Here is a 15,829-nt window from a genome sequence, read left to right on the forward strand (position 1 = left end):
TGGGGACTGCTTGGCCTCAGCCAGCAGCACCGAGGGCCCCATGCACGGCCCAGCGATCCACGGGGTCCTGCGCTCACCTTGGCAGTTGCGTCCGTTGGGGGCCAGCCTGTATCCGGACGAGGGGCAGCTGCACTGGAAGCTTCCGGGGAAGTTGATGCAGCGGTAGGAGCAGATGTGGCCCCCGGTGGGCAGGGCACACTCGTCGATGTCTGCAACGGCAAAGCCCACCCTCAGCGTGGCCCTGGGCCGGGCTGGGGCCTGGGGGGCGGCCGCACGGGCCAGCTGGGTACAGGAGGCCTCAAGGTGCTGGGGGCGCGGCGTCAGAGGTCATCACCTCAGAGGGCAAACTGGGCCCAGAGAGGGGAAGGACCGGCCTGGGGCCACACAGCAAGTTCGGGATGTGAAGTGTGCGTGTGTGGGGAGGCGGTGGACGGGGAGCTGAGCAGGGGCACAGGTGCCCTGCAGGCTGCCAGCGCGTCCCAGTACTGACGCCTGGAAATGTGCTGGCGACAAGCACCCTCCCACGGAAGCAGCAATCGGCCGAATGCTTCCGACTCCTCACCGGCTTCACGCTCCGCCTGCCAGAGAGTCGGGGTGAACCCCCGCCACGCTACAGAGGAGGGGGACGGGCTGGTGAGGGTCTTTCAAAAGTCAGGGCTGTGGGTGGCCCTGAGCCCCATCCTCATCCGGGTGACACACCACTGCCAAGTCCTGCCGGGGGTCTCGGCACACACAGCGAGCACCCTTGTCCCGCATTTGTCAAGGTGGATAAAGGACACCCCGCTGGAGGGAAAACAAACCACCACCAGCCGGGGAAGGCGCCACCCGGAGGGGCAGAGCAGCAGGAGCCTCACCTTCGCAGGTGACCCCGTCCACGTCGCTGAGCTGGTAGCCCCGGCGGCAGTAGCACTGGTAGGAGCCGTAGACGTTGGCACACTCCTGGCTGCAGGGGCTGCTGTGACACTCATTCACGTCTGAAAGGGAGGCCGGTCACCCTCAGAGCCAGGCCCACGGCCCTGCTGGGGCCCTGAACGCAGAGCCCCCCACGCTAACAGTACAGAGAGGCGGAGGTCCCGGAGTGAGGGGCCGGGGGCCCTCTAGGGTCGCCAGGAGGAGAGGGGCACCTCGTCCAGCCCCCCACAGCGACGGACCTGGATTCTCCATCCCGGCCACTGCCGGCTCCAAGCTGCACAGCGCCCTCAGGAGGACAGTTACTGCTTCCAGCCTCCGCTCTTTCCAGTCCCCCCACCGCCTGGGTGCCTCCTTCTTTCTAGTTCTCAAATGGAAATCTGACCGCGACCTCCCTGCGTCATTTCCCAATTTCCTCTGCACCGCAGGAGGCCCTGCGTGCCGGTGGTACGCCGATACCCAGTACTCCAATGCTCGACGCACCAGGCCACTCCGCAGCATCATCCGGCCTCCCGCTTGTGTTTGTAAATAAAGTTTTATTGGCACACAGCCACACTCATTCATTTATTGCAGTCTACGTCTGCTTATACCCTGCAATGGCAGAGTTGAGCAGTCCCAACAGAGACTGTGGCTTTTAGAAAATAAAAGTTTGCCAATCTCTGCCCAGAAGTCTCTTCTCACGATGATCTACTGCTAATTCTTAGCAGGGCAAGAGGGGTGAGCAGCTGAGAATGTCCATTAGCCTCTCCCCCTGAGTTTCATCCCTGCGGCCCCCATCCCCCGGGCCTCGGCTGCACGTGTTCACCTGCTCACCTGCCCAGTGAGGTTCCTCGTCACATCCTAGAGACACTCTCTGAAGGCAGGAACCGTGTTCTTACGACACACTTTGTGGGGCAGGGATGACTTTGTAAAGGCTTAGTGGAGTCATAAGGCTGAGCCCTGGTTTTGTGTCTATAGTACTGCTTTCTAGCATAGATAGGAATGTCTGCTTTTCAGTCACTTAGGGTGGCCAGAGATGGCAAGCCATGAATGATAATAGCGATGATATTGTCCCTATTGCCAGCCCTTGCCTCACACTGGTCGTGTGATGGCTTTGCACCTGCTTCATCTCGTGTCATCCACACGACCCCTACGAGGTGGGTCCCCACGTCCCCATTTTTTTTTAATCCTCGCCCGAGGACATTTTTTCATTTTTTTGTTCAGATAGAGTGAGAGGGAAAGAGAGGGAGAGAGAGAGGGAGAGAAACATCGATGTGAAAGGGACACATCGACTGGCTGCCACCCGCACGACCCAACCAGGGCCGGGGACAAACCGCAACCAAGGTACATGCCCTTAGCGGGAACCGAACCCGGGTCTCTCTGGACCACAGGCCGACGCTCTAACTGCTGAGCCAAACCAGCCAGGGCCCAACGTCCCCATTTTCTAGATGAGAACACAGAGGCCTACGATGGCAGAGTGACTTCTTCAAGGCCACAAATACGACAGAGCTGAGGTTCAAACCCAGGCCCGAAGGGCCCCCAGGTTGTGAATCCGGTTCCCTGCCAATATCTGGGAGTTGGTCTGGTCCTTGGGGACACATCCCAGGCCCCAGGAGCACATGACACCGCCCATCCTCCACTTTGAGAATTACATGCACCAGAGGTCATCCTGGCAGATGGGACTTCGGTGACCACATTCTGCTTGTTCCAGAGTTTTAAGACCTGCCACGTGTGACCGGCTCCACCAGCCGCCACCGGGCACTGCCCTGGACAGAACAGGGCTTGATGGGGGGTCCGCAGGGGCTGTCAAAGGTCTCAACCTCTGCCAACCTCAGAGCCTGATTCCACAAAAGCCGCGTCATCTGCTGAGCACCCAGTACGTGCCAGACCCGGTTCCGAATACACGATCACTTCGTCTCGTCCCCCACCAGAGGTCAGCGCTACCTGGGAACCCGAGACTCTCGGCACCCATGAGCGGCCCCCCCTCACCCGCACACTCAGACCTGAGCAGTCTGCATGATTCCACCGGCCAAGGCCGTGTCCGAGGGTGACGACCCCCGACAACATTCACCACTGCTGAGGTTCGTTCTGCGTTCCAGCTGACGCCTAACTTCACGCCCTCGCTTGCCTGAAGCATTTTCTTAAGGAAATTTGCAAATGTGAGTTCCTGCCCTGTCTTTCTCTGGGCTGTACCTTCTGCGGCCCAGGGACATCTTTCTCCAGGATGGGAACGTGCGTTTGGAGCGTGTGTCCGCTCTCCGAGAGGCAGGAGCCTACTCGCTAAGCCCGCGGACCATCCCCTTAACACCCTTCAGAGCTTTCCCTGAGCACGTCCCAGCATTTAAAAAGCCCCCCTGAGCCCTGGCCAGTGTTGCTCAATGGTTAGAGTGTCAGCCCGCAGACCAAAGGCTCACAGGTGACCCCTGACCCCGACCAGGGCCACGTGGAAGGCAACCAATCGATGTTTCTCTCTCTCTCTCTCTCTCTCTTTCTCTCCCTCCTTTCTACTCTACTAAAAATTAATGGAAAATATCCTCGGGTGAAGACTAACAATGAAAAGGCCCCCAACCTTTGGTGGAGCTGAGACCAAGCACACTGAGGGCTGTCCCCTGATGCAGGAGTCCCCATCAGATCTGTCCAGCCTTTGTTTCTCTCTGACACATCAACCCCTCTTCCTGCCCGAGGCCACCAAGGCAGGTGAGGTCAGCCACTGAACTGGGTCATGTGAACAGCTGGCGGCTCCGGGCCTCCAGACCCCTCAGCTGCACCTCCGCCAGCCTGCTCGCCCCGCCTGCGCACCCCACCTGCGCACCCCACCTGCGCACCCCACCTGCGCACCCCACCTGCGCACCTTGGCGGGCAGTCCCCTCTGACCAACAACCTTTAACAGGCATTTCCCACTGACATGTCACTGAATACACGGCCGGGGACCCCCGCCCGGACCCTCACCTTCGCAGGACCGGCCGTCGGCCGCGAGCCGGAAGCCCACGGAGCAGCTGCAGTGGTAGGAGCCCAGCGTGTTCTCGCACTTGTGGCCGCACAGGCGCCCGGGGTAGCGCCGGCACTCGTTGATGTCTGCGACAGAGAGCGGGGGGCTCAGGGCCATGGCCCCCCGCCCCCCGGCCCCTCCGTGTCCCTCAGCCTCACTCCTCTGCGACAGAGAGCAGGGGGCTCAGGGCCACGGCCCCCCGTAGCGCCCCGCCCCCCGGCCCCTCCGCCTCACTCCTCTGCGACAGAGAGCGGGGGGCTCAGGGCCACGGCCCCCCGCAGCGCCCCGCCCCCCGGCCCCTCCGGCCCCTCAGCCTCACTCCTCTGTGACAGAGAGCAGGGGGCTCAGGGCCACGGCCCCCCGCAGCGCCCCGCCCCCCGGCCCCTCCGGCCCCTCAGCCTCACTCCTCTGCGACAGAGAGCGGGGCCTCAGGGCCATGGCCCCCCGCAGCGCCCCGCCCCCCGGCCCCTCCGGCCCCTCAGCCTCACTCCTCTGCGACAGAGAGCGGGGGGCTCAGGGCCATGGCCCCCCGCAGCGCCCCGCCCCCCGGCCCCTCCGGCCCCTCAGCCTCACTCCTCAGAGGGCAGAGGTACAGCAACATGTCCCCAAAACAGGACAAGTCAGCAGGAAGCCAGGGCCACACAGGGCCAGCCTGCCCACTGGGCCCGCCCCTGCCCTTCAAGGACAATACCTCTGAGTGTGTGCCCACCCCGAGTTCTCTACCCCAGAGCCCCAAGGGAGGGCCCAGGGCTTCTGACCAAGGGCTCCTGGGGGTGGGCAGGGCAGGTGCCAGCCAGCAGGGTCTGTGCCCGCTCCTGGTGGCTGGGCTGCCACACTGTCTGGTTGTCACTGCTCTGAGCTATGCACAGCTCGGGCCCTGAGCCCTGCAGGTGCCACCGAATCTCGGGCAGTCACTAATCCTGTGGGCGCTGGTAGAGGCTGGAGCCTCACGAACACTGAGAGGTCGGACGTGGCGCAGAGCACCTGCCGGTCAGTGGGAGAGGGCTCAGCTGGAGGGCAGCCACGGAGCGGGACCCGGCACGGCCTCCCGACCTGGGGTCCTGCTCTGAGGAGCGGACCACGGGAGACAAGGGGCTGGTCCTCTTTGGTGCCACCCGGCCAGGACCCCAAGAGCCTACGGAGACGCCACGTACCCACACATGTCCTGCTGATGCCGTCGAAATAGTAGCCAGATTTGCACTCGCAGCGGAAGCTTCCGGGGGAGTTCACACACAGGTGCCCCGGGCCACAGGGCTCGGAGGGTGGTGCACACTCGTCCACATCTGCAAGAGAAAGACACTGTGAAAAACCTTCAGGGAGCGCGTGTGTGCGTGTGTGCATGCGTGTGCATGCGTGTGTTCCCGAGAGGATCAGGAAGGAGGCAGCAATGTACACGAAATGTACACGACAAAGCAGCATTGTTTATGCTTCAGCTCAATTTCACGGAGCATCGTGGGGCCCAAGCTAAGGAGACGGCTGACCCCTATCCTCAGGGGACTCTGTTCTGGCCAGCCAGCAAGGACCTTAGTTAAGGCAGGAAGTGCCCAGTGCCTGGGGGAGATGCTGAGGAAGTACTCTGGGAGTGACGGAGAAGACCCGCTGGCTGGCAGGGCCCTGGCCCTGGACCCACGGGCATGTAGCAGCTAGTGGGCAGAGGGAACAACGCAAGAGAAGAGGGCAAGCTTGGGGGGGCAGCACGACCTACTGCACCTGGGTTATACCGTTTGTGAGGTTGGGGCTTGAAATACGAACTGTAAGCAGGTGCACCCCCTTCCGTCTGTCACCCATGGGAACTGTGAGCATAGGGGGCAAGAGAGTTTTCAACTCAGGAGGACTGGACAGAGCGGGACAGAGCTGGGGCGGCGGGTGGGCAGGCAGCGGTCGGCCAAGGCCTGTGCTGGTGGATGGACACGCGGAAATGGCTTCCCTTTGGGGTCCACTCCCTTTCCAGAGAAGGAAGGGCGGTGCTGGGAGCGGGGAGAAAAGCCCTCTTCTGAGTGGTTTCCTTTGCTAATACCAACCCACGCAGCGGGTGCCCTCCTCGTTGAGATGGTAGCCACGGCCGCAGTTGGGCACGTTCTTCTGGCACGTGTAGGAGCCCTCCGTGTTGATGCACGTGTGCCCGGCAGGGCACGTGGCACTGACTGTCAAACACTCATTGATATCTGCAGCGGGAAGACGGGCACCGTGGTTAAACGTGAGCGCTTCCAGAAACCCTGCAGCTGGGCAGCCAAAGCAGCCCCCTCCCCCTCTGCAAAACCACCAACAGAGGCGCCACAATGCCCCTCGCCCGGGCCCACACAGCGGCGTCCCCTGGCCCCAGGTTCTGCAGCACACACCACCTTAAACACCACCTCCCTGGTCTGTCTTCTTGCCCCTAAACCCTCAAGCCTCCATCGTCCACTGCATTGAATCTGAAACTGCCTCCTGGCTTTCGGCCCTTCCACCATCAAGTGCCTCTGAATCCCACGTGTGGGCTTGGCAGTCTGGGCGCCGCCCCGTATTCACGCACTCCACCGGGTACACACCTTCCCCGAGCAGGTGCCGGGCTAAGGGAGAGAGGTGGCCGGCCCCTGGGCGCCGCCCCGTATTCACGCACTCCACCGGGTACACACCTTCCCCGAGCAGGTGCCGGGCTAAGGGAGAGAGGTGGCCGGCCCCTGGGCGCCGCCCCGTATTCACGCACTCCACCGGGTGCACACCTTCCCCGAGCAGGTGCCGGGCTAAGGGAGAGAGGTGGCCGGCCCCTGGGCGCCGCCCCGTATTCACGCACTCCACGAGGTACACACCTTCCCCGAGCAGGTGCCGGGCTAAGGGAGAGAGGTGGCCGGCCCCTGGGCACCGCACTCTCGCCCCGAGGATGCTCCGGACTCCTCCATGATGGGCCTGGCCCCACCTCCCAGCCTTACTCGGGTCCGTCTCTCTTGCAGCCCAGGCTCCAGCCCTAATGACGCGCCTACAGCTCCTGAGAAGGCCACTCGGGTCCCACCCCTGTGCCTGTATTCACACAGCTCCTGCCTAGGAAGCCACCTCTCTCGTCGGCCCAGCTCAGGGCCACTTTGCCGGAGACACCTCCTGGCCACCCCCACTCCGGGCTCCTCGGAGCCTGCATTAACTCGGGGGGGCCTGGAAGGAAGGGGTCCCCCTCCCTGACTGAACACGCCTCTGGCACAGGGATCGTGGGGGTTCACACCCAGCAAGTGCGGACCAGGAAACAAACAAGGAATGTGGGTTACGCATCTGTCACCCCTCAGCTCGGATCAGACCGCAGACGACTTCCCACTGGGGTGTCTTCAAAAACGGCCTACGTGTTCGTCACCCATTCAGACAGGCGCTCACAAGCACCTCTGGGGGCAGAGACACGAGGGTGGTGGAGGACCCGAGCTGAAGATGAAGGGAGTGGTCAGCTGACTTCCCGCGGCCATGCCCACTCCTCAGACAGACAGATGGGCCTGCTTCCCACCCATCGAGAGACCTCACAGCCCCGCCCCGCGCACCGCTCACGAAGCCTCGGGCCCCTTGCTGCCCTGACCGGCCGCTCGCCTGCAAGGAGGCAGGGCTGGGTTACCAGCTGCGTTTTATAAACAGGAAACTCCCCGCTCAGAGCTGGAGTCGGGGCTCACGCCCGTCTGGAAGGGTCTCCTGCACCCCCTGCCGTTCCTGTGAACAGTGTCCTGGAGGCGGCCAGAGCCGCGGCACAGGCCCTGGGCGCGAGGGCTGATACCACCTGGCCCCCCGGGGAAGCCGTGGGCCTCCGCGGGCGCCCACGACACACGCGGGTTAGCCGTGCCACCGCTCCCTCCCTTCCAAGCCCTGTGCTCTCCAGTAAGATCTGCAGTTCCCACGCTCCGTGCCGTGGAACGCAGGTGCCCTGACAGGCGTCATGTGCTCCAGAGAGGGGTCCTCCCGCCTGTGCCCACGACATAGGGCCAGGCAGGCAGGGAGCGAACGAATGAACGGACCGGAGTGGACAGACAGAACAAATGAGCAGAAAGGCCCGAGGAGCCTGGGACACACCGCACACTCTCTCCCGCTCAGGGGCTCGCGTGGGCAGCCAGCGTTCCCACCCAGGCCCCTACTCTCCTCCTCTAAGCAGAAAGGAAGCCGGTGAGCATCTGGAGGGGACTGGAAAGAAAAATGACCTCACAGATGTGTCTCAGGCCCTCAGTGAGGAGGCCTCCAGGTCCTAGAACATTCTACGTTTTATAATAGAGAAAGAGGCCTCTGCCCTCGGGGAGCCTGCCCCCCCCCCCTTTGCACTGGCCCTGCTGGCAGAGTTCAGCAGCTGCCAGGCTGTGCTGTGGCCGGCAGGCATCAGGGGGCCGAGGGATGCTCCCGGGAAGACGCACGCTGGCTACAGGTGAGTCAGCGCTTCCCACCGGCCACACTGCCAGGGGCAGTGAGCGGGCCGTCGGGAGAGGTGTGTAAGCAGGAGGTGCAGGGCTCACACAGATCGGGGAGCCGCCCTCTCCTGAGATCATCATTCTCTCGTGCTAACTTTCTCCTTGAAAAGAATGATTTTGGATAATTCAGTCATTTTCTCAAAGATGACATAAAGGTCCTGATTTCAGATGATGTCCAAACACACTGTCGAGTGGGGGAGGGAAAGGACGTGGCCGGACGCTTGGCCCGTTGGTACAGACACACCGTCTCAAGGACAGGGGCCCGAGCGCGCCGCCCCGCCCCGCCCAGCGGGAAGAGCTTTCCTGTCTGCACGTGGGTTCGGTTTGCTTTTTGGTAAAGAAAAATGTATAGAACATTGAAATAAAAATAATAATTTTAAAGAGCAGAGTCCTATACTTGGTGGCAAGGACTATGTGCCCAGGGAAAGAGCCCCCCCCCGAGGTAATGCTGCCCCTGAGCTGACGCCCCCCTTGCCTGCCCCCCCCCCCCCGTCTAGGGGAGGACACTGAGGGGCTGTCCCTGCAGCTGCTCTGGCCCCCCAGGGACGGTGCTGAGCCCCGTAAAGGGAACACTAGGGCCAAGTTGAGACTTGAAAGCGCTCCCGCTTTGTGGAAATCAGGCTGGTTTTGCCATGAGTCAGGGTTTCCATCCCCAACAGATGCCAGCCTCCCCCTGCGCCCCCTGCACTCACCCAGCAAGTCTGGGCAGGACCCCCTCCCTGCTGGCCCTGGAAGAGCAGGGGTCTGTGCCCACGGCCCCCTCCGAGGACAGCTGGGCTGGCCTGGGGCCAACCGCAGCCAGTGAGGCCCCCAGAGCACAGAGCCTCCCCCGGGATGGAAGGGGAGCTTTAGGAACAAAGACTGGGGTTGGGTTCAGGTGAGGCCCCTGTCCTATGGGGTCACCCCCATAAGGGACATGTCTTTAAATGTCCTGGGGCGGTTCGAGAAAAGGGTTTTCAATGCAAACTACCATCTCCAATCAAAGATCAACACAGACTTATCTGAGAGAGGGGGTGCCTTGCTTGGGGGTGACTGGGGCAGCCCCAGAGGGGGAGGGTTGTGACTAGAGGTGTCTGTAGCTCAGACCTTTCTGACCTCAAAGGCAGGACCCAGAAGCTTCTGCTGAGCGGAGGGCAAAGGTGGGCATCTGGACTTTAACGCCAACAGTGACCGAGCCAGGCTGTTCGCCTGCGGCTGCAGGAGCACAGGCAGCGGCCTCCTGTTTCCAGAACAGAGCGAAGCCAGCGGGTCTGCCCCCCGCCTTGGCCTGCGGCCCCTCCAGCCCCGCCCCATCTGCGCTGGTTCACAGGGGAGTGGCCCCCACTTCCCGCCGGCTTCCTCACAGCGGCACCGTATGGTTCTATTGTGGTGAAGTGCACCGACACACAATTTGCTGTTTTAACCATTTCTTAGTGTACGAATGAGTGGCACTGAGTACGCTCACTCTGTGGTCACCACCATCCCTCCACAGAACTGTTCCATTTTCTCCAACTACTGGTCCACTGTCTATGAAACTGACTACTAATACAGGTTTTGAGTTTTTGTTTTTATCCTCACCCGAGGATATTTTTGCCATTTATCTTCAGATAGAGTGGGAGGCCGAGGAAGGGACAGAGAGAGAAACATCGACGTGAGAGGGACACATCGACTGGTTGCCTCCTGCATGACCCCAATCAGGACTGGGAACTGAACTGCAACCGAGGTACGTGACCTTGGCTGGAATCGAACATGCGACTCAATGCTCGGAGGACCGAGGCTCTACCACTGAGCCAAACCGGCCAGGGTAATACAGGTTATTATTTATTTATTTACTTTATCCTCACGCGAGGAAATTTTTCCATTTCTTGTTCAGACAGAGTGGGAGGGAGAGAGAGGAAGAGAAAGAGAGAGAGAGAGAGAAACATCGAGGCTGCCACCCGCACGACCCACCAGGGCCGGGGCCAAACTGCAACCGAGGTACGTGCCCTTAGCGGGAACCGAACCCGGGTCTCTCGGGACCGCAGGCTGATGCTCTAACTGCCGAGCCAAACCGGCCAGGGCGAGGTTATTTTTTAAACCAGTTTTTTTACATACCAGACATTTCACAGTCATCTTACTGAAGCTTTGCCTCAGGCCCACAGCCAGATATTTTGATTCTTCCCATTATAGCAAGAAACTGAGGTTCAGCGGAAGTAAGTAAATTACCCTTAGATCACTTAGTTCAAAACTAGGTGTCTGACTCCAAAACTCAAGCTCTCTGGTTTACACCCGGGGCTGCTAAACTGAAATACAGCCCTGGGGCCAGACCCAGCCAGCCGACAGTTTTTGTAAATAAAGTTTTACGGGGACACAGCCCTGCACATTTGTTGACATGAGTGGTGGCTTTCCAGCTGCAACAGCAGAGCTGAACAGTCGCAACAGAGGCCACCTGGCCATAGCTCCTAACAGGCTTGCAATCCGGCCCTATACAGAGAGAGCTGGCCGGCCTCTGTCCTGCACACTCTGAGCTCCGTTCTAGAGGGCCCGCTGCTGGTGGCTCACCCCGCCTGGTGGACCCCGGTGGCCTGGCGGCAAGTCTTACCAATACAGTTGCCTAGAGCATCTTGTATAAAGCCGCTCTTGCATTGTAGCTTGGGTCTGCAGCGGAAGGATCCCAGAGTATTCTGACAGATAAAATCGGGGAGGCAGTTATGAATACCACTCTCACACTCGTCAATATCTGGTACATCATAAAAAAAGGAAATTGTTAGCAAGAGTCCCGCCAGAAGCATCTTACAACACTTTAAAATCACAAGCAAGTTTTGTTTTGTTTTTTTAAATTGCTCATTACTCAGACTATAACCCAAAACATTCCAACAGAGAAGTCACAAACAGAAAGGGCTGAGTTAGCCCAGCAGCGCTTGCATTGCTAAAGACTTAAAAACGCTGACTTTTCCCCAAGGCTCTTAGGAGACAAACTTCCTGTTATATAATAAATAATCAGGCGTTCTCCTGGCAGCCTGTGGCTGTCTCATTTTCATTGCTGGCGACGCGCATGTTTTGTTTAGAACAGAAAGCCATGATCTTCATGGCGATAAACACTGTCTCTATAAACTCATTCATTCTGGATTTGTCACATTATTACAAATATGAGCAATGGCGATTCTCATGATCTGAGTGTTGGCTGCCCTTTCCTTGAAGTTCATGGCTGTCAAATGTTCAAAAGTGTATACTCAGGTTGGCCAAGCCCTGGGTTCTCAGGGTCCAAACCACCCAGCTCGTCGGCAGGGGTGGCGTGGGCTGAGGGTGTGCCTCGCTTCTGAGCCACCCTCATCATTCAACCGTTTTTACACAAGTGGTTTGTCGTCTGCAGGGCTGGAAAGCTTCAGCACAAAACTATGTCCTAACAGGTCCTCATCAAAGCCTCATCTGCCAAGTAATATCTATGGCTTGGCTGGGGAAGGCCAGCAGCCAGACATGTCACGTTTTCATGCAGGGGAAGGGTGCTTTGAACTTCAAGGAAGCCTGGAATCAGATGGAAGGCAGCTGTTGTGTGCGTGTGCGTGCCTGTGCATGTGTGCGCGTATGTGCGTGCACGTATGTGCATGTGCGTGTGTGCCTGTGTGTGCCTGTGTGTGTGTGCGTGCATGTGTGCACGTGCGTGTCTGTGTGCGTGCGTGCGTGTGTATTAACAGGCACATGTGAGCACCTGAAATTCACCCTCAGGAGAACTGTTTTTAAAGAATCGTGCTCTGAGCCATTTCAGACATGCAAACTCTGCACTGTCACTAACTCAGCGTTCAGGTCAACCCACAGGGGTGCACAGCACCTCAGATCCCAGACCCAGGGAGCCCAAGCCGCCTTTCCCATCACATATCTACTCCTGGGGAGGTAGGATGTTCGACTCAGACCAGGTCGTACCTTTGCAGTCATTGTTCTCTGTGAGCTCATAGCCAGTCCCACAACTGCTGTCTCTCTGGCAGCGGAAAGAGCCCACAGTATTGATGCAGGACTCGCCAAGCCGGCAACTGTGGGTGCCCGTGATGCATTCATTGACATCTAGGAGAGACGGACCGACACGGGAGTCACCAGCAGGGACCACACTTTATCAGGAAACAGCCAGAAGGCAGAGCGGATCAGTCCCCTGCACCCACCAAGTCCCCAGGAGCTGTGTTATTCGGCTGCGCACTGGGCTGGAGCCCTGGGCACTCACCACCAAACCAAAGCAACGGGTTTTCTCCCCTGATAAGTTTCAGATCAACTGCTCCTTCTGAGCTCCTGCTAAGCAAAGAGCTAGGCCCGACTGGAGTCACGTGATCTTTAAGAACCCTCTAAGGGGGCCCCATCTCATGATGAGGGGCTAAGGGAGGCTGGGGGGGGGGTGCCCAGGGCTACTTGCAGTCCTGGATTCAGAGCCTGATCAGACCCCAAACCCAAGCCTAGTTCCCAACATGTGTCACATTCTCCTGGATGACCGTGCGCCATGCAGACTGCAAGGAATGCTGGGAGGCCGGGCCTGGGCTGTTCGCCCGGCCCGAGTTGTGCAAAGTGGGACCCGCCGGCAGCAAGCAGAGGCAGAGGCTCCCGAGGGCAGTGACCTGCTGCTTCCTGCTGCCCCGGCGCGCGACCTTACCTTCACAGGAGACGCCGTCAGGCAGCAGCTGGTAGCCCACGAAGCAGGAGCAGACCACCTCCTCGCCCGTGTCCCTGCACTGCTGCTTACAGGGCCCGCCGCCTGCAAGGGGAGCGAGCGTGAGCCGCCGCCAGAGGGCGCCGCACCCGCTGCTTTTCCCGTTCTGCTCGGGCTGGGGAGATGCCCTCAGGGTGGACTGAGACAGAAAGGCAGGCTTGCAGGCCGGAGCCCACCCGGCCTTCCCACGGGAGACCCCCAGGGTCTGGGTCTGGGCGCCCCAGGCGGCTGCTCCAGGTCCCGGCCCTGCACTGACAAACGGGGCGCCTGAGGGGCGGGCTGTCACTGGAGCCAGCTGGAAGAGGCAAGGCAGACGACCTCAAGGGACCAGGCTGCACAGGGCGGAGGGGCCCTGGAGAGAGAGGCCCCCTCTGTCCTCCACCTCTCTCTCGGGCTGGTCCACTGCCCCAATCCCGCTACCACTGCCTCAGCTCTGGCTGCCGCTCGCCCGGCTCCCTGATGCCCAAAGTGCAAATCTCATGAGGACAAACCTCTACCGGGTGAGAATCCTACTAGATACAGACTGACTGCTGCCCAGCACCTGTGGGGCCCCGTCCACTTCTCCAGCCTCTCTCTCCATCCCTGTGTCTCCACGCCCGATGCCCCAGATCCCCTCGAAATGTTCCTTTCCTGGCTACCCCATCCCCCCACTGCAAACCAGCTATCGCCTCCTCGCAGGAGAACCCCCCGCGCCCCCAGAGGAGACAACGCGGCTCCCTGGGGCTCTCTGCCACCCAGGCCTCTGGGCTGACTGAACTGCGACCCTGCCACCTGGGGATTAAACCGGATAACACCCCGGCAGGGGGCGCTGCTGGATGAGCCCTGCAGACCTGCCGCTCTAGGCATGCTGTCCGGTCCCGAGAGAGTGAGGTCAACTTCTATCACCTGAAACACCCCTGCAAGGCCCCACTCATTCTTGCAAATTTCTCTCTTGGGAGACCAATGGCTATCCCGATGGCAAATAGCACTCACCCCCTCCCCCGAGGGGCTCCCAGCCTTGGGGGGAGCCTGGGAGCTGGGTCATGGCCAGGAGGACACGGTGGGGGAGGGTTTTTCACACCAGTTTATTCCATGGCTCCTTCTCTAAGGCCACCCTCTCCCATCAGGCTCTAAGGAGGGAGGGAGGGAGGGAGCCCCGGAGGGCAGAGAGGACGACAGAGTGACCGACAGCTGCCTCCCAGCCCAAGGGCAGATCCCGGTGAACCTGAGCACCCCCCCAGGCCAGGTCCCGAGGACAGCAGCACTGACTTGGCTTCATGAACTGCCACACGCCCCGGAGAGGAGGCCTCACCTCGGCAGCGGTCATTCAGGTACGGGTCCTCCTGCTCCTCCTCCATCTCCGACATCTTAGCTGGGGCGAGACAGGCAAAGACACGTTATCCACACGCAGCGCCCATCTCCTCAGAAGACACCGAACAGTCTGTCTTCTTGGAAACCTCAGGCAGTAATGCCCATTTGTACAACCCTAACAGCTCAGCATTGCTTTTCTCCTTTCGGAGCGAGAGCGACACCCATAAATGTGGCAGCATCTCCAAAGGACCTGTGGTAACAGAAGCAGCACTGGCCAAGGGCCTGGAATCATCCACTTGCCACAGTGCTGTCACCCTCTCCAAGTTCTGCATGTGTCAGCACAGGCGGGCACGGCCCCCCTGTGAATCAAGTCAGCCCTGCAGACCTAAGGCCATGCACTGGTAAAGCCTGCTGTTGTGGGTTGAGCTGCATCGCGCAGAAGATGCTGCGCCCTACCCCCAGCACCTGTGAACGGACCCTGCTGGAGAAGGGTCTCTGCAGATGATCACGCGAGGATGAGGTCGTTAGGGTGAGCCAGAATCCAATGCCTGGGTCCTTATAAAAAGGGGGAATCAGGACAGAGAGACAGACACAGACGGTGAGACCGTGCATGTCTGTGGTTCAAGCCCCTACCCAGTCTGCGGTGTTTTATTACAGCAGTCTCAGAAAATGAACACGTTTTATACAGTGCCTGCAAAGCTCAATTTAGTGTCGGTCATCAATATTCACTCACTCGATTCAGTCAATAAAGGTGTGTGTCTCTGCTTGAGGGTGAGCACTTGGCACTGACCGGGCCCCACTCTTGGTGGTAAATGCAAGAGGGCAGTGGGATAGAGACCCGGTGGGCGCAGGGGCCCTGATTTCATAGGGCGGTGTCCCACAGGTGGTTCTGGCGTGAGAGAAATGGCTTAGTCCTTCCAACTTCGGTGATACAGCCAAGGGAGGGAAGATCTCTGGGAATTCCTGAAAACCGAGCTGTCTGATGTTGAAGACCCTTCCACCAGGCAAAATGACAGTGATCGCAAGTTAATCACGTCTCAGTAACAATTACAACCATGCCCGGTGGCAGAGCACAGATCAAGAGACAGAAAAAAGACAAGGAAATGTGGCCTAATAGAAACAGTATCTATCTGCGGCGGGTTTCCAATAGGAACAGTATCTATCTGCGGTGGGTTTCCAATAGGAACAGTATCTATCTGCAGTGGGTTTCCAATAGGAACAGTATCTATCTCCAGGTGGGTTTCCTCTTCCTTCTACCTTTCCAGGTCTTCTAACTGCCCACAGTGAGCATGATACACACACTGGAACAGTAACTATTATTCAGAGGAAACACATTAGTCATTCTAGTATAAAATTCAATATAACATAACTTACACATTCAAACTATGCACAAGGCATTCTTTCTCAGGGGCTTTTAAAATACAGTAATTAATTCAAAGAATTTTCACCTGGGGAGGAACTAAGCCAAAGACCTTTAGGGTGTTATCATCTCTTCCTAGGTTAGGAGGCTGGGGGCACCTTGACTCGGGGTATTAATGTAGGGACATTTCATTCACTTGGTGCCTTCAACCTGGCAGAGACCAAGCCCCGCCCATGTGTCCAGAGCCCAAG

At 59.3% G+C, this 15,829-nt stretch overlaps 1 protein-coding gene across 2 annotated transcripts in view; it reads right to left on the minus strand.

The window, feature by feature from the left end:
- FBLN1 (fibulin 1) overlaps positions 1 to 15,829 on the minus strand; it is a 75,848-nt gene that overhangs the window by 39,536 nt on the left and 20,483 nt on the right. For both annotated transcript variants that reach the window (XM_036278174.1, XM_036278175.1), the window contains exons 5-13: positions 14,220 to 14,279; positions 12,872 to 12,973; positions 12,160 to 12,297; positions 10,841 to 10,978; positions 5,899 to 6,042; positions 5,032 to 5,160; positions 3,838 to 3,963; positions 855 to 974; positions 78 to 209 (exon numbers count right to left, since the gene is read on the minus strand). In XM_036278174.1, the coding sequence (XP_036134067.1) occupies positions 78 to 209; positions 855 to 974; positions 3,838 to 3,963; positions 5,032 to 5,160; positions 5,899 to 6,042; positions 10,841 to 10,978; positions 12,160 to 12,297; positions 12,872 to 12,973; positions 14,220 to 14,279 (1,089 nt within the window). The remainder of the gene's footprint in view (positions 1 to 77; positions 210 to 854; positions 975 to 3,837; positions 3,964 to 5,031; positions 5,161 to 5,898; positions 6,043 to 10,840; positions 10,979 to 12,159; positions 12,298 to 12,871; positions 12,974 to 14,219; positions 14,280 to 15,829) is intronic.

Source organism: Molossus molossus, unplaced genomic scaffold (assembly GCF_014108415.1).
Source record: "Molossus molossus isolate mMolMol1 unplaced genomic scaffold, mMolMol1.p scaffold_m16_p_26, whole genome shotgun sequence".
Lineage (NCBI taxonomy): Eukaryota > Metazoa > Chordata > Mammalia > Chiroptera > Molossidae > Molossus > Molossus molossus.